General features: G+C 37.7%; 1 protein-coding gene across 2 annotated transcripts in view; it reads right to left on the reverse strand.

Moving 5' to 3' along the window:
- CSMD1 (CUB and Sushi multiple domains 1) overlaps positions 1-21,428 on the reverse strand; it is a 2,034,404-nt gene that overhangs the window by 1,673,868 nt on the left and 339,108 nt on the right. For both annotated transcript variants that reach the window (XM_031669914.1, XM_031669913.1), the window contains exon 2: positions 10,647-10,863. In XM_031669914.1, coding sequence (XP_031525774.1) covers positions 10,647-10,863 — 217 coding nt within the window. The remainder of the gene's footprint in view (positions 1-10,646; positions 10,864-21,428) is intronic.

Consider the following 21,428-nt stretch of genomic DNA (forward strand, 5'->3'; position numbering starts at 1 on the left):
TAGACCGTGAGAAACTGAGATGCTATCTCCTTCAGAAAGCTATTTTAGGAAGTTTTCAGAAGGCCAAAGTTTTCTTTAGCTCAATTTTCCTCTTTTGGCTGAGAGGATACAGCCTGCATGAAGCAATCCCTTCTGTTATTTCTGCTTCCTCTCCGATTCGCTCAAATTGAACATACTCCCTGTTCATTGCGGGAACTGTTCCCTGAAGCTGGGAGCCAGCCACATCTTTTTTTTTTTTTGCTAGTGATTTCTAAAGGAAAACGCAGCAGATATTGGTTATAAAGTATATGGAAGGAAGCAGCAGTCCAACAACAGCTGTAACTCTGAACCTTCTGTTTGAGGGTTTAGTGTGAGATCAATACAGCATTGGAGCTTGGAAAGTTGTGCTGAAAATAACGTTGAGAGAAAATTGTCTGATCTTCAAGTGGTTGTAAGGAGGAGGTCAACAGGAGCTAGACTCAGGGCATGGAGCCAAGGAAATCCAACTAGGGTCAGGACCACAGGGGGCAGGGTGGGGGAGGGCAGGACACCAGCTTGATTCTGAGGAAATGCTCTGCAGTGGGCTTCGCTCCACCTCTTGCAAAGTCATCTCCCCATCCTGACCTACCCTTCAGTTCCAGGATGCCCCAAAGAAAAGATTTGAAGGCTTTATTCACTTAGATCTCAAAACCTGAAGGCCTGTGTAGAGTTCTGAATTACGCTCCAGTGAATACTGCAGGTTCTAAGACTTAAGCAAGAACGATATAAGCAAGAAGAAAATCGAGTTAAACATTTGCCTTTTTGATTCTTTATTATTTTTAGCACATTCAAATATGAACAAAGTGCATCAGATTTCTCTGCAAAGGGATAGGCGAGCAGGTGAGTGTATTTACTGTGGTAAAGCAAGTAATTGCTTCATATTCGAAGTAATATCTTATTCCTTTTTTTAATTTTGTGAATTAAAAATGACTAACTCACATATTTTGTATATAGCATTCATTGCCTTTGAACTTAATAAGTAAGCAACGATACATTTTAAGATTTCAACTAATATTATGCAATGAAAACTCACTTGTTTATTCTGAATGCTTAGCTACTGTAGGGGTTGAAAGGATAAATCAGCAATAGACTTTGCTGTTCAATCACTTAAAATGGGCAGGATGGAAGAAAGAAGAAAAGGTAAATCTTAAACAGAAACAAATCAATCACTCAGCTTCAAACTCGATCATCCACATAAAGCTCATTTAAAATCCTGAAAAATCTGGGAAATCTATTTATAGCTCTTTATTGCATATTAATATGGATGGTTTCCCACTAAGCTATCTTAACAAACTGTATCTGCAGATTTGATAACGTGTAGAAAAAAGAATAGAAGTCAATTAATAATCTTACAGATTTTTGACCCTTTGTTTCTTTTCTCAGAAACCACAGATTAAATAGTTATTTCATTTCCTTTTGAAAGACAATGTAAAATAATTACTAAAGTGATTTCTTCATGAAATTTGATTATGTCTACTACTGTGGAAAACTCACTTCCTGACACGATGTCCAATGTCACCTCCCATTCCTGGTCACTCCAGCTGTTCTGGGACACCCTAGCCTCTGCTGCCTGCCTCTGCCCCACAAAAAAATAACAGTCGCTCCCTTCAGCCAGTTTTAGTTTACCTCTTTAATCTTGGGCCTCTGAGTAGAAAAATAATGTAGGCAGACATAGGAATAGTATAGGAATACTGTAGACAATTCCAGATACTGCTATAAATCCAAGGTTTTGCTCTTGGCGTTTCTGATACTGTATGGCAGACACTTCTTTGTCATGTGAGATACCTTTGTGCTTCAGGACTTTGATCCCCATCTCTGGATTATACCTGTCAGATTCTAAGAGCAACTATCTCCTCGCTGTGACAATAAAAAAAAAAGTCTCTAGATATTGCCACTGTGCCCTGCGACATAAAATCACCCCCAGTGGAGAAAGACTGATAGAAGCCTATACATATACATATATACCATATATATACTTCTATGTGTGTGTGTGTGTATATATATATGCATAAACACACAGTATCAAATTTCAATTGAATGATTTTTAAACATTTTCTTGCAGTTCATTTTTAAAATTTTCTTGTAGTTCTAAAAGTGCATCTTATAAATTAAGGAAACTAATTCTTTGTCTTTCATACCTACTGTCAATATGTTAACTTAATTTGTCATTTGCCTTTTGAGTGTTAAGTTTTAGAAAGTCCAATTTATTCACTCATCTATATACACACACACTTCTATGTGTGTGTGCGTACACACATATATATGTAAAATATCAGTATATACACACTCATAAAAGTATATACACACATATACAGAGAGAGACATAGGATAGGCATAAACATAGATATAATTCAGCATGAGAATTTCAAGGACAGAGAACACACACAGGAAAAAGAAAATGTTAAAAAAAAATGTCCTCCTCACACATGGCCTGCCAGGGACACTAAAATGGCCTGCTTTTTCTGGATTAAGGCAGTATTTTTACCGTGGTTAAAATTACGCTGGGTGGTGGAAAGTCCTCTGGAGCCCTCAGGTGAGTTAGATACCCTCCATGAGCTTCCCAGAGCCCCTACTGAAATCACCATAACATGTTAAAATTATATATAGATCAGGAATCTCTGAGCTTCCACCATCATCTAGAAATTCATTGACGGTGTTTTATTATGAGTTATTACACACCTTTTATTAAAAGAGAATAAAACCTTGGAAGAAATTGGACACTCTGATACTGTGTTTATTCTTAAATGAAAAATATGTGTGAGAGATCTAGTCAGATCCACAAATAAAATCTCATTTATTGTTTTTAATGGTTATTTGTATCATCGAGATACTATAATTTACTTAACTAGTGATAGCTATTGATAGTCTCCATTTGTATACCTAGACATCCTTGAATTTTCAAACATTATCCAAATGAAACAAAAAGCATTCCTTTACACATAGTTTGTCGTATATGAACGTATATTTGTAGAAGAATTAGCTAGAATTTCTGAATGAAAAATCTTGTACTTTATTTCGACAAAATTTTCAAAATGTCTATACAAAAATGTGGCAGCAATTTAATATCCTACCAAGAAGACATGAAAACATTTTTTCAATATCCTCAAAAACTCTGTTACTAAAATGTTAAGGTGTGCCCATTCAGAATGGTGAGCTATTATACTGCATTGTTTTAACTTGGTTCAAATATACTTACTGGCACAAATGTATTGTATTTGGACTCCTTATGTATATTTTACCTGCTTTTCAATTGAAGGATTATTTAAAACTTTCTTGTAGCTCTAGAAATGCATCTTATAAATTAAGAAAAACAATTCTTTGTCTTTTATACCTATTAGAAATGTTTTAACTTAATCTGTCATTTGCCATTTGAATGTTAACTTTTAGGAAGTCCAATTTTTCATTCAGTTTTATATGTGATTTCTAAATTATGTGTCCTGCCTAGAAAGACACTCAGACAACATTTTAACATTTTTATTTTCCATATTACTATTTACATTGGTGATCTAACATACTTATTTTGCTACAAACAGCAAAGACTAGATTTACTATTTTATAAAATAGTGTCAACATTCAGATTTTCATGACCAAATCAAGAAAATATCTTTGTCTGAATGCTTTTCCTTAGTCTTTAACTTTGTAAGAGAAATGTTCCAGGAAGCTCCTTCTCTGTAGCCAACTGCAATATCTGAATACTTTTCCACACACCTATATTTATGAATGCCTAAAAGACTTATCTGCCTATATTAGTATGGTTTTGCTGCTTTTAAAAAAAAAGTCAAGATATGGAAATTAACCATCCATTTTTAGCTGCTGTGAAACACACCACCACAGCATGAGGAGGTAGTGGTCAGAATTCACGTGCCTGTCAAAACTTCCCCAGAGTATTGCAAACATAATTATTATCTCTCTTACATGTTTTCTTATTTTATCACTAGAATTTCTAATTACTAGTCATTTTATCCTTTTTCTTAACAACTAAGAGTATAACAAACAAACACACACACACACACACACACAGAGCTGTTCTCAACTGAGGCTGCATATTAATATCATTTAGGGAAGGAGAGAATTAAGTATATCCATGATGAGACCCCAATCTCACCCTTGAATCTCCGAATTAATTGATCTTCTCCTTCTCTTCTAGACAACAGCAAATAGTCAAAAACAAAACAAAAACAAAAAACAAAAAACAAAACCAAAAACACTCAAACTTAGCCAATCATGATTGACCTTACCTAGGGGTCACTAATTTAAAGCATATGCTGCCAAGATCAATTTGAAGCATATGCTGCCAAGATCAATTTGCCAAGATCAAGATCAAGATCAATTTGAACGATATATTGAGGAAAATCGCATTTTATTTCATCATCCTAAAATCTGTAGGTAGAATAGTGACAAAATCACATAATTATGGGAACATTATAGGTTTATCTGGGTGGACCGAACACCTCTGCTGTCCACCTCTGGTGCCGTCACGAAGATACAATAACTATAAAATAAAATATGCCAGTGCCCCCCCCTCCAAAAAAGAAAGATTTAAAATATACATTCAAATTAGTCTCAGAAATCTCTTTAACATTTCAAGTATCCTAAGTTGAACCAGTTTTCTAAGCACTCATGGGTTTCTGTGACCTGTCATCTGTGCTCCAGCTAAGAAGCCACTTCTGTGTGACAAGCTTTTCCACTGCTACTTCCCTGGAACTATCCAGGTCCTGGTTCTGGGATCCTCCCTCACGCTGTACAGGTCATATGTGCTGGTCACCCTCTCAGTCCTGACTGCATGGCTGCCCCCATGCCATCGATAAGATGTCAAGACATTTGTGGTGTTCATATGAGGTTGGTGTCCCTATAAAAGCTTTGACGTTGGCTTCATCCTGTGATTATCAGAGTCTTAACCAGGCATTAGTCACCAGCCAAGCTAAAAATAAAATGATACCTTGCTTTTTTGTTTTTTTTTTAATCAGTCCATTGATCTGTGAATGGCTCCCTTAGGACCTCATAGCAACTATGGAGACAGAAAAGCAGAATTTAGGCAATGCTAGGTCTCCAGTCGAATATCACCCTAATGTAATTGAGACCCTTTCTTTAGCCCTTATACGTCCATAAGTTCTCAATATCACCAGATATATTTTAGGTTAGGTAGGTTTTGTCATGGTGTGTATCTTAATCATACACAGTAAAATTATTTTAAAAAATATTTAATGCATTCAAAAGCATTATTACAGTTTAAGAAAATTGGAAAACCTATTCTATTTCAACAACACTTATTCATGATTTTCTGATTTTAACGGTCCTATCGCATTCACCTCTAACCTCTTCATGATCAGCACCGCAGAAAATTAGGGGTAATCTTGTTAAAGTTAGAAAGAGCGAGGAACTTGAGATAAATGCCAAAGCTATTTCGCTAGGCCTTGTATTTTACAATCATCATGAAATAATATATCCTGATTTTCTATATTGAGTGGCAAAATTTCCCTTCATAGATTCGCCTTTATTCACTTTCTGACTTCCAAAGGAGTTTCTCTTAGACCTTTGATACTGTAATTGTATCACAGTTGGAAACTGATGTCAACCTCAACTGTTTCTTGATTTGGGACAAGTAAACAAAACTTCAAATTTAGAGAACATGTACCAATTATCAGTCACCACATGGGATGGTTAACTCGCGCTCATTTAAGAGAGAGTTATATTAAGTAATGTTGGGTTCTCTGCACAGTGGCAGTGGCGAGTGGCCCTGAATCAGGAACACTGTAATTCAGAATTGCCCCACGAACTGTTACTGATGATTTGAAAGTCAGGCTATTTTCCAGCACTTTAGGAGGCTGAGGTGGGCGATCACCTGAGGTCAGGAGTTCTAGACCAGTCTAGCCAACATGGTGAAACCGCATGTCTACTAAAAATACAAAAACTAGCCAGGCGGGGTGGCACAAACCTATAATCTCAGCTACTTGGGAGGTTGAGGCAAGAGAATTGCTTGAACCTGGGAGGCAGAGGTTACAGTGAGCCAAGATTGCACCACTGCACTCCAGCCTGGGCAACAAGAGCGAAACTCCATCTCGGCACGGGGTGGAAATAAAGTCAAGACATCAGTAATCACTGGAGAAGACACATTCAGGGCACATTTCTTGGCCTCAGAGGATTATGTTCTATTAGACATCTGAATGTACAAAGATATACAAGCCCCAGTGGGAGGTAACTTCAGGGCAGGTGTGAGTTCAAAGGAGCACAGGCTTCCAAGTGTATGTCGGTGGCCAGTGTTACAGCAGTTCACGCACACACAGAAAATGTACATGGGTTGCTGTCTGGAATGCCTAGGGAAGATTTCCTGAAATAAATATAAGGTGCACTGGGTTTTGAAAGATGCATATTTAGACTAGTAGAGGGAGAGACCAGGAATAAGAGGACAACATTCTCTTGTAAGGTCAGGTCAAGGAGTAACCCACAGATCTGTACAACTGAACAAGAAAACTTTTCAGGGAACAAACGGGAGAGACTGAAGGCCAGAATGCAGTTTGGAGGCCGATCATGGAGTTTCTTGAATTTCAGGGTCATGGGTACTAAAACTGTTTATGTTGCCAGAGATAGAAACCAGGGCTAGGACAGCAGCAGATGTGTCGGTGTTCCCAAGAGGGGAACCTGGGGCAGGAAAGGATCGTGCATTGGTCTACCTGGATGCTCAGGACAGCCTGCGACAGGACAGGAGGCTTTGTAGGAACATTTACTATGAGGATCAAAACAGGTTATGGTTAATGGAAAGTTTTTTTTTGTTTGTTTGCTTGTTTTTCCTTTTGTTTTGTTTGAGACGAAGTCTACCTCTGTCACCCAGGCTGGAGTGCAGTGGCATGATCTCTGCCCACTGCAACCTCCACTTCCCAGGTTCAAGTGATTCTCCTGTCTCAGCCTCCCGAGTAGCTGGACTTACAAATGCCTGCCACCATGTCCAGCTAAATTTTTTGTATTTTTAGTAGAGATGGGGTTTCACCATGTTGGCCAGGCTGGTCTCAAACTCCTGACCTCAGGTGATTCACCCGCCTCAGCCTCCGAAAGTGCTGGGATTACAGGTGTGAGCCACCATGCCCAGCCCAAGAGATGTTAAAAAATAATCATTTTGGGATTTGGTGACTACATGGTTGGAACTTGGTGGAGACTGGTGAAGCAAGAGGAAGTACAGAGTCAATAAAGTTCAGCTGTTTAAAACAGCAACCACCTGACAGTTCATTTAAAAAATTAAAAAAAAAAAAAAAATGAAGAGCTGCTTTAATTCTAAATAATGCAAAGATCAGATTTTTTTCATTTTGAATTTTGAGTTAAAATTTCTTCCTTATGCTTACCAAGAGAGGTCTCATTTCAGCTCTCAATATCCACATCATTAAAATTTAATTTTTTGATGGGGGCACAAACCATGTATATATTGTTGATGTGTTTGTACTAAAGAAATAATCCAAGATAATATAAATGGTATATTAATTATTTAAACATTTTTACATAGGTATATAAAACTACATTTCTGACTAAAGTTCCAGTTACAATGTAAGCATCAATAATTCTAAACTATATATTCTGTTTTGTCAGTTGGGGATTAAATCTGCCTCTTCAGTTTATTTAGGAAACCAAACTACTCCAGTGGTTATGTGAAAGAAATTTATTGATACTAAAAATGCTCAAGTTGTTTAACAGAACAACTGTTTTTGTATTTTAGTTAGTGCACATTTTGAAATTCTAAATATTCTAAAAATAGCTTTTATGCAATAAAACAACAACACACCAAGACAGCTCTAAGTAATAACTTTTGTGACATCTCAGTGGATCAGCAGCTCCTACATCAATCCTCCCACAAAAGTATCCTTCCTTTGAATTCTAGAGCTGCTTTAAGTGTTGCTAGTTAATTGCGTTTGAGAAATAAACAACTGTTTCAAGGCATAATGGGAAACAAATAGCATTAGAGTGCTCCCTTTCCCGATTAATTAGAATTTGCTACTATTTATAACTACTTTCCCCATCAACTCATCCTGAATGTTGAAAGAGAAAGCACCTCCTCAGGTGTTTTCCCTGACAACATTCCCATTCCAATTTCACATCTCTGTATTTCACATTTTGTAATAGTAGAGACCCGTAGCACTTAGCAGTCATTGAGTGTTTTTCCAACTTCTATTACAGTACTCTAAACAGTTCCCAAAGAAATCACTCTGCACCCCTCAAATGTCTCCTCAAAACGGCATTCTATGTCTGTGGATAGGAGAAAGAAATATAAAATGGAATATCAAGATGAAAGTAGCATCCTAACTCCAAGGACAAGAAACAGGTAGAAATATGACGTATTTTTCTCTTTTTCAAACAAAAAATTGTCGGTAATTAGTGATTCGTATGAACCCAAGTAGTCTCTTATCAACCTCCTTTGCTTCCTCTACTAAACATAACCCAGCGAGTAAAAGAAAAAACCATTGTGTTGTACATATAACTCACCAATAAAGCTCTCTATCAATTTATTTACTGTTCATTGAAACTCCAAAATGAAATATGATGTTTCTAATTGTTCTAACTTAACATTTCCACTGCTGATTCTGTTATAATATTGAAGATGGTAAGAATGTTGTCTTATATTTTCATAAAATGATAATAGTACCATAAGACCATAAGAGATAATACCTTATTGAAAGACATACCTGTCAATCAAATTAATATTAAGACAGGTTTTCTATATGTGAAAGAAACAGAGTAAATAAAAATATTGAGAGAAAGAAAACGGAAATATTTTTAAGAGTGCATACTTTTAACAGGAATTTTTTAATGGAAAGGTTAAGTGGTACTTTTAATGTAGGGTCACACACATCGGTATTTGAATAAAATGGATTATGTAATTCTTTTTCTATAACTCTGCAGGTTTTATTACAATTATAAAATGCTACTATACCCTAGCGGCATCAATAATTGAGAATAAAAGTTACTAACATTTAGAAGAGCATAAATTATTTAAGAAAGCCTACATCAAATTATCAAATATTGCATATGTAGATATTTTGTTCAAATACTCACATGTAAGACCATAAATGTAATACAAGGAGAGATGAAAGCTTAGCTAACTGATTCAGAAAAGAGACGGCCATTCTACAATGTATTGAAGGTAAAAATGCTTCTGAAAATAGATAATAGATACTGTAGATGACCCAGAAAAAAACTCGGTGTTTTGTATTTGAAAATGGGTGAAAAAAACTCAAAATATATTTGAAAATATATTAATGAATACATTTTATATTTGACATATTAGTTATGTAGTTAATATATATTGACATAAATATTATAAATTAGATGTACACATAAAATTGTGTTTTGTGCAGAGATTTTTTTCTCATCCCATAAAATAATAAATGAAGCATATGATTTTTGTGTGTATTACTGTTGGCATTAATATCAGTAATCTATATAAGTTCATCAATTTTGTTAAGAAAATCTGATTTATTTGGGAGGGATATTGCTTCCTCCTTTGCCAAATGGAAAACAAAAAGTAGATATAGTTGTACAGGTACAATTTTTTCTTGCTGACAACTGAAAAAATATAATTTAAAATCATCTCAGGAAATATTTTGCTTTCTTCATTGTATAAACTATAGATCAAAAGAGAAAACCAATTATGAATAGATTGTACCATTATTGTCTAAACCACAAATTCTCCAAAGAATGCAATAGTCCTGAATGTTCTTACCTCACCCACCTCCTATGTTCTTTTCACTGAATATATTCACTGACAACATAAGGGTTCATTTTGTTCTGATTAGCTGAATTGTACTCAAGCATTTATCTTTGTTCTTTTTCTCTCAAACTCACAGTTGCTTGAAAACAATGGTGTATTATAATTTTATTTAAATTACCTTGACAACTCTGTTTCACAGATCTTGAACAATTTGATATCTATAAACGAAGTCACTGATAATTTTCAATAAAAAGTTAAATTTTTAAGTATAGAAAAAGTATGTGCAATTTGCCACAAGTCGATAGTCTTCAAGTTTTCTTATAGTAACTGTATTTTTCTTTCCTGATAATGTGAGGGGAAGCCAACTAGACTTCCTGCATTGAGTGGAAACTTGGAGAACTTTTCTATCTCACAAGAGGATTGTAAAATGCACCAGTCAGCACTCTGTAAAAACGCACCAATCAGCGCTCTGTAGCAAGAGGATTGTAAAATGCACCAATTGGTGCTCTGTGAAATGCACCAATCAGAGCTCTACAAAACACACCAATCAGTCATATCCTAAAACTAGCCAATCACAAGGAGGATTGAAAAAAGGGCATTCTGATAGGACAGAAACGGAACATGGGAGGGGACAAATAAGGGCATAAAAGCAGTGTCAACCTGCTGGGGTCTCCTTCTATGCTGTGGAAATGTTGTTGTTTTGCTCTTCACAATAAACCTTGCTACTGCTCACTCTTTGTTTCCCTGCCATCTTTAAGAGCTGGAACACTCACCGCAAAGGTCTACTGCTTCATTCTTGAAGTCAGTGAGACCATGAATCCACCAGAAGGAACCAACTCCGGACACAATGAAATTTAAATATTAATTCCAACTAGATTTCAGAATCTAAGTATTCAAACAGTACTAACAACTATAACATAAAAAGTTGATACTTTACCTCACTTTTAAATTCCCTTGTTGAGGCTGTCCATCGTAAACTGATAAAATATCAAAATCTTCTTCAAGAGCAAAGGTATGGAAGGACAACTGTATCCTATTGCGCTCGCCCGTGATGATGATCCAGGTGCAGTTGGCATAGTTCGGATACCCGTGAGGAAACCCCGGGCTCTCAATAGTACCATTGGGACCCTGGACTAAGCCTCCACAGTTCTGACCTGAAAGAGAAAACACACACACACAAAGCATATTATTCTGGCCATCTATATTATGCGATTGTTAAAATTTCTAACCACTTTAGCCAACTTTTATAACATTTTATAATTCTTGCACAAATATTGAAGGTAAATTGTAAGTGTTCTGCAGTTCTGAAAGATAGAGAAGTACAACAAATTAAAAGGAAAGAAAATATGCCACATTTGGTAACTCATATTAGAAGTTTAGGGAAATTCTTTTTCCTGTCATTTTTAAATACAGCCTCATCAATATCAAACTTCGATTCATGGGGGACAGATTTGGTGCCAACTATCTATGTAGTATCATGCTTAAAACACTACACCCTAAATTCTTTGTTGGTGGAAACTAAGAGAAAAATAAACCTTATAAAACTATATATATACACACGTGTTTGCATAGCCACATAACTGCAATATGTGGTAATAAGAATAGTTAGGAAAAAACATGGTCAGTATGCCAATGATTGATCTCTGCCTGTGCCGACAAATGTCTTACTGGGCAGAAGAATAACACATGCATAAAGGAAGCTTATTACATTGAAAATAAAAGGCGTAAAACAAGGTAAGTTAAATGACACTCAAATGAAAGAGCAACTCAGCAAAAGGAGGAATATAACATCCTCACTATTGATGTCTACCCATCACACAGGCAGGACTTAGGAGGTGGAGGAGAAAGGAAAGTGCATCACATAATGAAGGGACCAATTAAAGAAAAGGCTCAGAGTTGCAATGAGCAGTAAGTGTTTTAGCCATCCCTAAGCAGGACTGCAGGACATCGCACATTTTACTCAGCCCTCCCATACTAACCTCCCTTTGGCAGGTGGAACTGGGATTACCCTGAGGGTTTAGGATTGACATGACAATGGGAAATGATGAGGACTGAACAGCAATTGAGCACCACAAAGCCACCTTCAAGCTACTGAACAGTGTCTGAGGAACTGATTTCCTTCTGCCTCTGCCCCCAAAGATTCTGTGTTATTGATTCAAACAAAGTACTTCTCAGGCGATTCCCAGACTTCTAGAGTAGTTCCAAAAGAACAGAACCCTTGAGAAACTGCAGGCCCCAGGCTTCCTGCAAGAACGGAGCGCTGAAAGAACAGCTCTCGGAGATTAGTAACAGCTGCACACCTGACCCACCTATTGTATTTTTACCATGAGACAAACCGAATGCCTGCCTTCTCAACCTCACCGAGGCATTTCATTTCCGCTCCTCCTGATCTTCATCCACCTACTTTGCACGGTGATTCCCTACTTGCCTGTTTCAGCCCTTCCCCTTCCCACATTACTTCCCACATACAAGCTTTCCATGCCATGCTAATTTTGTCCCTGTGGTTAATTTTTTTTCTTTTCTTTTCTTTTTTTTTTCTGCTCAGTTACCTGTAACAGTCTGCCTGTGATGGCCATGCCTGGGCCAATCCAACTGAAGAAGAGCAAAATCTGAGAACAGGGCAGACAGATCGTTGTAAGTGTGCTCTCATAAACACACTCTGCTCATGTAACCCGTAAATATTACTATCCTATAAGGAAACAGGATAACCCGCTCAAACCCTTCCAACATTTTGTCTGTCTGAGGTTAGTTGTTAAGTAGCTCCTGAAAACTGTCTATGTTTCTTACCTTCTTAATATGCCCATTTCCCACTAATGTGCTTTAAATGCATTTAAATGTTTTGACACTAAAAAATACTGAGAAAGTTTTGAAGGGACCTGGGTGTACTCAGATTGTGGCATGTAGTGTAAGTACTTGAATACAAGTATTAACTCAAGTTTTATTTTTAAAGTACACACAGAAAATTATTTTCAACTACATTTTATACTTAAAAAGTATTTTATAATAGTAGACCTCAGTGAGCTTAAATCATTCACAGTAATATTATCAAACGCTTGTGGGAGTTGGCTAAATCTTAATAAAAAGATTTAATGAAAGGGATTTATGAGTTTAAAACCAGAGAACTAATAAGAAGCCCATTTTCCACTAAATTTGAGTCTAACAATAACACTGTAACAAGTAGATATTAAAGCTGTGGGGTTTTGAAAGGTCTTTAAAGAAAACAGCTTTTCTGGTTTACGAGTAATTCTTGCTTAACGGTAAATCAAAAAAAAGTGAAGACGTGATTATAAATTGGAAAAAAGAAAAATCAGTTCAACAGAAAAACGTCAGCTGGAAAGTAGTTACTGTTATAGACCCATCAGGTTGAATCAGATTAACAGATATTAAGATTTCCTCAAGGAGTAACATTTCGGCTGCATTTAGGGTACCAATCAGTACAGTGCAGTTGCTGAATGAGTCACATCTGATCCGTTCATTGACATTCCAGAGCCCCAGTTAGAAATTCTGGAAACTGCTCAACAGTTCTTAGCAGAGTGAATATCATCCTTGGCTGTCCAGTGTAAACAACCAAGAAGTTTTTAAAGTATGTATGCCTAAGGTAGAATCTGATGTATTCGGTCTGCAACTTAATACTGCATTTTATCATAAAAGTAATTAAGACAGTGTTTGACTGGTGTAAGCCTAGATAAATAGCCAGTGGAACAGAATGGAACGCCCTAAAACCCACAAAGATATAGAATCTAGATTTAAAGTAAATATGGTACTCCTCTTTTCTGTTGGATCTTATACTCCAATGGACCCCTGCCTACTATAGAGTGTGCACAAATATTCTATACATGTTTTCTTTTTAAACGACGTACATCTAAGCTTGATGTAAATGCTGTTCATAACTACAGCTTCCAACAAGTGTATTGTTTTAACTGAATATTTTTAATGGACAAACTTTTAAATGCCACAAACATAATCACATTTCAACATGTTGTTTAACGTGAATTCCTTGTAAGTACCTTTCTAATTTGTATTTCCTCAGGGCAATAAAATAATCTGTAATTTCTGTGATAATTGTAATGTTTTAGTAAAAATTAAGTTATTTTACAGGAATTGAAAACTCAATTATTGTTTTAAAAAAAAAGGTCTAACGGTCTTCTTCCTACATAAACTGATACTGGAAGTCACCCTTGAAATAAAATATCAACACCAATGGCAATATCAATGGTAAAAAAGAAGTATATATGTATGTGTGTATTTTTCCCAGTGATATTGATTTCAATGTCGTATATATGTATATATGTGTATATGTATATATGTATGTGTATATATGTATATATATGTGTGTGTATACATATATACACACATATATACATGTATACATGTATATATATTGTGCAAATATGTATATATGTATATACACACATATATATTCACATAAATATATGAACACACTCTGAGATGAGTATTTTGGTATGCATGCAATTACACATATACCGAAATACACATCTGTAATTGTATAGATACCAAAATACACATCACAGAAACATGCATGCAAAATTGTGCATACAGATGTTTTTGCTGCTATTATTCAAACAAATTTCCAAGAGAAAACCTGAACACATGCCATAATTTTAAGCGATTGGAATCTAAATCATCTGGCACTTAAATAATAACATACGAAACATCTGGCTCCTATCTAAAGTAATCAGCAGAATGTTAGATATAGAAGAATCACAGAGTTAATTTTTTTGCAGATTTCTACTCATTAGATGAGTCCTTAATACCACAACCTTAAATACACAGAGTTAACTTCAGTCATTTTTTAATTCTGTCTTATACTGTTGGAATGAGGTTCTGTTTTGAAACTACATTTTCACATATAATCTTTGTGGACCATCTAAGTAGCCACAAATCATGATTTTAGAAGGATGGAAGAACAAGTGGAAATGAAGTAAATTGTCAAAGTCTTCCGGGAATGAATCAAGGTCTTCTGACACCAAAGCCTAGAGCCGTCCCACCAAACTCAGTTACATCACCACGAACAAACACAGTGGACAATCCATTACATTACAGACCTCAGGTATGGTGATCAAATCCTAATGTATATCACAATAAATGCCTTAGACTACAAAATAAAATGGTGAGTAAACACAGACATTTGGAAACTCTCGATATGTGGGGACTCTAACTTCTGCCCTTCTTTAAAACAAATCAATGCCCATTGTAGGAAAATAAAAGTGAAAGTATTAAGAAGCATTTAGAAAAATAAACATCACTCATAGTCTGATTACCGAAGATAATTATTGCTAACATTTTGCTGAACACTTTTCTAATCTACACTTAACGTTGCCATACTGCCTGGCATGCAAGATGTGAACAATCTGGATTTGGATTAAATACTTGCCAGACCTGCCAGAGCCAATAAGAACTGGTCTCCGAAGTGTCTTGCTTTGGAGGTGACCTGGTCAGCCTGTAGGTGCGCTAATCTCTATCCTGTGAAGGTCCAGGTCTGCAAGATGGGCAATTGCTCGGCAAGGAGCCTACAGGAAGACTTGCCCTGGGCCCGGTGAGCCATGGAGCTGACAGTTGGTTATACAGCAGTGCCCCTCTTGGAGGCTGGAAAACACATTCCAGTAAAGGCAGGGCTCACTGTGTCCTATGACGATTTTCTACTTTGAAAGCCTGTCTCAGAAACACCCAGCTTAGAAAATGGTCCCATGCCCTCATCATTTCTGAGATGAACTAACCCCTCCATTCTGAACACTCCCCAACAATTGGTTGGCTCCTCTCCTGAGCTCTTGCTCTGTAATTGGTGCTGCTGTATAGCAGTGGCACGTACTTTTCCTAGAAGAAGGTAGCAGCTGAGATGATTCATCTGTGATCCAAACTGATTCACCATGAGCATTTGAGGAGTGAGCGTATCACAAACACCTTCCTAGATTCCACACCTGGATGAAACTGCTGTTTCTCTCAATCCTGGGCTGGACGGTCATTATCAGAAAGTAGTAGAGGTGGACATAACATTTAAAAACTGGTGTGCCAAATATGTTGTACTCCATTTAATTCGTGCACAGCCTCTGAAGTGGGCTGTGGCTTACACTTTGCTTTGCTAACTGTGAAAATAATTACTTGATGCTTTATGATGAGGGAATGGTGTTCCTATTCAAAACCTCTGAGGGCAAATGTTTGACCATCAGAGATATTTTGACATGTAACTGGGTTTAGTGACTTAGAAAGATGTGGACCGTACTGTTCTGTATGTGGAGACTGCCATGCAGGGAAATGATACTCTGTAGCAAATTCTACAAACAAGGATACGAGTCATTTGAGAAATAATGGGCAGGGCTGTGGAGGAACAGTGTGGAGATGAAAAGACTTGGGAATGTATAATTGTCTCCAACTCTGGGGCCTGATATCATCTGAAAGAGTGTATAGATTTGTGTGTAAAGAGAGTCCGGGCAGAACCTATATTATCATCTCAACAGTATGTCTCACTGGAGATAAACATCAAAAACAGCCTTTGTGGTTTTTATCCTGTTTGCAACAAGCCCAGATCGCTACACTGGCTCATTTTGGAAACATCATTGGTGGAAAAATAAACCTTTACGTATTTATCACACTCAGTGGCAGGGTCCATCCCTGTACTACATCCATTTTGTGAAAATGACAATTTATGGTTTTCATGTCTATATAAATTACTGTGTAAATGAGAATGTGATTACTTTCTGACAGGCAGATTTTTGACCTCCAAAGCTTCTTTCATTTTTGACATTTTCTGTGGTCAAATTACATTGTACACCTGTTGGGTTTTCTGCAAGACTAAACATTGCCTCACTCCTATTGGACGTAGCTATGAAGCAACTCAAGTAAAACATATAAAATAAAGAAAAGATAAAACGGTCCATTGTGATCTTCAATGAATTTTTTATTTTCTTTAAGAGCTAAGGAGTAAGACAGATGTCCAAGTGGCTCTGGAATTTGAAATAGTGAGAGGCCTCAGATTTCGATGAAGGAAGTGGAAGTTTCCCTGATCAGGTAAGCGCTGTTTGAAACTGTAAACAAATCAACTACGCATTAAATTCTGCATTATCTTCTACAATTTCCTGGGTTATTCCAGGGTCTGCATTATGGGGAAAATAACTAATCGTGGAAGGACCATGATGTAAAGTGCCCTTCCGGGGATTTCGATTAAGGGTTTTCGAAATCAAAGTCTCCAGGCATTTTGCAGGAATGCCACGCCCTGCAGGAAGCTTGGAAAGCATGAAGATTCTCAGAGCACCGGATCGACTGACGTCAGCCGCTCTCGCTCAGCGCCTTAGGGTACTTGATTGGGTTTTAATCCCAAACACTTATGGGAGATTACTCACTACAAGAGCAAAGAAGAAAAGTAAAAAAGCCAGAGGCAGCTTGCCTGAAAGAGAACCAAGGAATTGGTTTCTCACTGTGGAACCCTTTGCCCATGAGCAAGGCCTTGAAGGGAGCTCTTACACCGAAAATGAACCAGGAGTACCAGGTTTGTATTGCTCCAAAAGGAAAAGGGAGGTTTTCACTGGTCAGTGTCACTTCTTTCCCTTCCTTAAACACACCATGCTTGTTCCCACCCCAGGCCCTTTACACATGTGCGTCCAGCTGCCCGAAATGAGCTTTGCCAAGATTTTTTTCATTGAGACCTCATGTGGGTCTCAATACAATATACTCTTTCCACTCACACCTCAATGAACAACACCCTTCCAACACTACATGCTACCCTTTGCCCTACTTTTTTTTGACAGTCTCTGTCACCAGGCTAGAGTGCAGTGGTGCTATCTTAGCTCACTGCAACCTCCACCTCCTAGGTTCAAACGATCCTCCTGCATCAACCTCCAGAGTAGCTGGGATTAAGGGCATGGGCCACCACACTTAATATTTGTATCTTTAGTAGAGACAGGGTTTCACCATGTTGGCCAGGCTGGTCTCGAACTTCTGACCGCAGGTGATGGGCTCAGCTCAGCCTCCCAAAGTACTGGGATTACAGGTGTGAGCCACCGTGCCTGTCCCCTACACTCTATTTTATTCCCTTGTAGCATTTATAACTTTGTGAAAATATCCTATTTACTTGCTTACTCATTGATGATCTGTTTCTATACTAAAAGGTAAACCTTCCAAGAGTGAAGATAATGATCAGCTTGTTTATATGCCCATTTCTAGAATAGTGTCTGCTACACGACATTCAATTGTTGTAGCCTGTGGGTGAGTTTGTGTGCATGTGTGGGAGGTAGCGGCGGTGGGACAAATTAAATCTATGTGCACAGTCATGTGGAATCAGGGAAACTAGTGGTACTTGAAAGAACTGTAAATCTACACTCTGGTTAGTGATTACTTAAAACATTAGGATGCAGGTGATATTTTAAATGCCCAAAGCAGAGTTGCTATTGTCTCAATCCTGTTCAGCAGCCTGACTGTCAAAGGCTCCTTAGATTTAATATTCCCTGCTTTATGGGAAGCTAATTTTTCTCCTACATGCTGTTCCTATGGACGCTGGCATCTCTGCTTTTTCCTTCTAGACAGGGGTCATCATTCCGGGCAAGGCGAGGCTGCCATGAGTCAGAACTGGAACCTCATGGATATGATGTCAATGTTGTTCCCTTTGCTATTGCCCCCAGGGGAGGTAGCTTTAGTTAACTCCAGCACTGTGATGTTTTCACCTACTGAGAAATTGTTGCATTAATGGTAATAAAGTCATTCAACGTCTACCCACTCTGAAAAGACAAATTGCCAAGACAGCAGACATAGTGCAGGGGCAAAAAAACAAACAAACAAACAACAACAACAACAACACCACGCTGGGCTTTGGATCAAACAAATCTAAAATGTGATTAATTTCCAGCATGGAACTTTAAGCATTGAACATGTTGCCTCATGGATATGAGCCCCAGGTTCCACAGGTGCAGGGTGAGGAGGTTGCCCATTTTGCAAAGTAATTGCAGTGACTGGCGAAAAGGCATGTTGAAGGTAGGAAGCAGGGGTAGACACAGGAAAGAAAAAAAGATGATTTATTGTCATTTTTACAAAGGAATATTTTGCTAGAGGGCCTCCTAATTGCAAGAGAATTTTACGTGAAAGATGATGAGTGGGATTTGCCCTGTGCCTGCCTTTATCCTGCTGTCCTTTAGATTCCGGGATACATTATTTTTCACAGGGAGCCTTCACGGCACCCCACACCTGCATGTGCTCCTCTGCTCACAACACTGTACTTAAAATGTGAGGATTTCAAGGCCATGTAACATGACTTTAGAGATTCTGAGTGATAAAGTCGGTTATATTCCTAAGCCAATCTAATCAAAAAACAACAAGCACTGTGTGATTCATGATTCCCAGATCTCACATCGATGTTTTGGAAATAAACGATTTTTTGCTTGAAACAGGTGACAATCTAAACCTGAATCTTTGCTTCAGAGACTTCGAGTTTATATTTCAATAATCCAAGTTATTCTGAAGTCAATGCTACTTTTCTTATAGAAACATACCACACATTGCCAGTGGAGAGAATTCTCTTCCTCCATATATAGTAGAACTAATCTTTTTATTATATTTGTTTTTATTTTTCTTAGAATTAATAATTAGTTGTATGTCAAATATTTCTCTTAATGAAATTCCCAGTGATGACACATATCTCAGGTCAGTGGGATTGAGTTGTTCCCTACATTTGAATTCATGCTATGAATTACTCTTGCTTTAACACAGGAAAAGCCAGAAGCGCTAGTGTCTCAAGATTGTGGCAGTGAATGAACGTAATAAAATGTTTCCCTAAGTAGAGCATTTAAAATCTGAGATGGTAATTGATACAGTTTAATTGGGATACTATAGGATCGATTCAGCATTACTCACTAAAAAAGGTATAAAACTACCAGTTGCCTGATTCCTGGGTGTTTGGCTATACAAATCCTTTCTGTGTAGATACATGAATATCATAGTTCTGTCCTTCCTTAATAATGGAGAATGATTTCTGGGTCAACAAGGCATATTTTAAAATTGTAATACTATGCTGTTTTGATGCTTCATAGAGTTTACCTCCGAAGAGAAATGGAAATGTTAAAAAGTCATACTAAAACCCCTAGATCTATGATTATACTTGAAGCTTGAAGCTAATACAAGCTCTCGGAGAGGACAGTAAAGAACATAATGAGGGTTTTCTGTTATGAAAATTATACAGATATGGAGACCTGAATCATGACAAAATATGACATTAACATCAAAATTAGTAAACGCATTTTAAAAATGATATACAAACGTCCAACACATTTTCTCTCTCCCGGAGTGTGGACCCAGTCATAGACGAACAGCCAAGGTGCTGACATGGCCCTCCTCCAGGCCATCCAAAGTGAGGCCGAGATGGCAGCGAAGTCAGATCTTAAGGGGCGTTTTGTAAGTTTCATATTAAGGAATTGATCTCCAACAAACTAAATTTAAATGTATAAACATCACAAATGGGTTCGTATCCATCTCTTTGGACAAATAGGCCACTGGGCCATAGGTGATTTCCTGAGTGTTTCGGGCATCAGTTTCTTTTTTTATTATTATTTCTTCTTAAAAAAAAAAAAAAAAGAAAAATGGGAGGCCAGGCACGGAGGCTCACGCCTGTAATCCCAGCACTTCGGGAGGCTGAGGCGGGTGGATCACGAGGTCAGGAGATTGAGACCATCCTGGCTAACACGGTGAAACTCCGTCTCTGCCAAAAATACAAAAAATTAGCGGGGCGTGGTGGCGGCGCCTGTAGTCCCAGCTATTTGGGAGGCTGAGGCAGGAGAATGGCATCAACCCGGGAGGCGGAGCTTGCAGTGAGCTAAGATGGTGCCACTGCACTCCAGCCTGGGCAACAGAGTGAGACTCCATCTCAAAAAAAAAAAAAAAAAAAAAATTGGGATACATGTGCAGAATGTGCAGGTTACATAGGTACATGTGTGCCGTGGTGGTTTGCTGCACCTATTGACCTGTCCTCCTCCCCTCATTCCCCACCCCACAACAGGCCCTGGTGTGTTTTTTACCCATCTCTATATCCATGTGTTCTCATTGTTAACTCCCACTTGTGAGTGAGAACATGTGGTGTTTTGTTTTCTGTTCCTGTGTTAGTTGGTTTGCTGAGGATGAAGCTGGAAGCTTCATCCATGTCCCTGCAAAGGACATGATCTCATTCCTTTTTTATGGTTGTATAGTATTCCATGGTGTATATGTACCAGATTTTCTTTATCCAGTCTATCACTGATGGGCATCTGGGTTGGTTCCAAGTCTTTGCTATTATAAATAGTACTGCAGTAAACATACATGTGCATGTGTCTTTATAGTAGAATGATTTATATTCCTTTGGCTATATACCCAGTAGTGGGATTGCTGGTCAAATGGTATTTCTGGTTCTAGATCCTTGAGGAATCGCCACACTGCCTTCCTCAGTTGTTGAACTAATTTTCATTCCCACAAACAGTGGAAAATCGTTTTTATTTCTCCACAGCCTCGCCAGCATCTAGTGTATCCTGATTTTTCATAATCACCATTCTGACTGGCATGAGATGGTATCTCACTGTGGTTTTGATTTGCATTTCTCTGATGATCAGTGATGTTGAGCTTTCTTTCATAGGTCTGTTGGTCACATAAATTTCTTCTTTTGAGAAGTATCTGTTCATATCCTTCGCCCACGTTTTATCGGTTTTTTTCGTGCTAATTTCTTTTAGTTTACTGTTTATCTTGTTCCTAC

This window comes from Papio anubis, chromosome 8 (assembly GCF_008728515.1).
Source record: "Papio anubis isolate 15944 chromosome 8, Panubis1.0, whole genome shotgun sequence".
In the NCBI taxonomy this organism is placed as follows: Eukaryota; Metazoa; Chordata; class Mammalia; order Primates; family Cercopithecidae; genus Papio; species Papio anubis.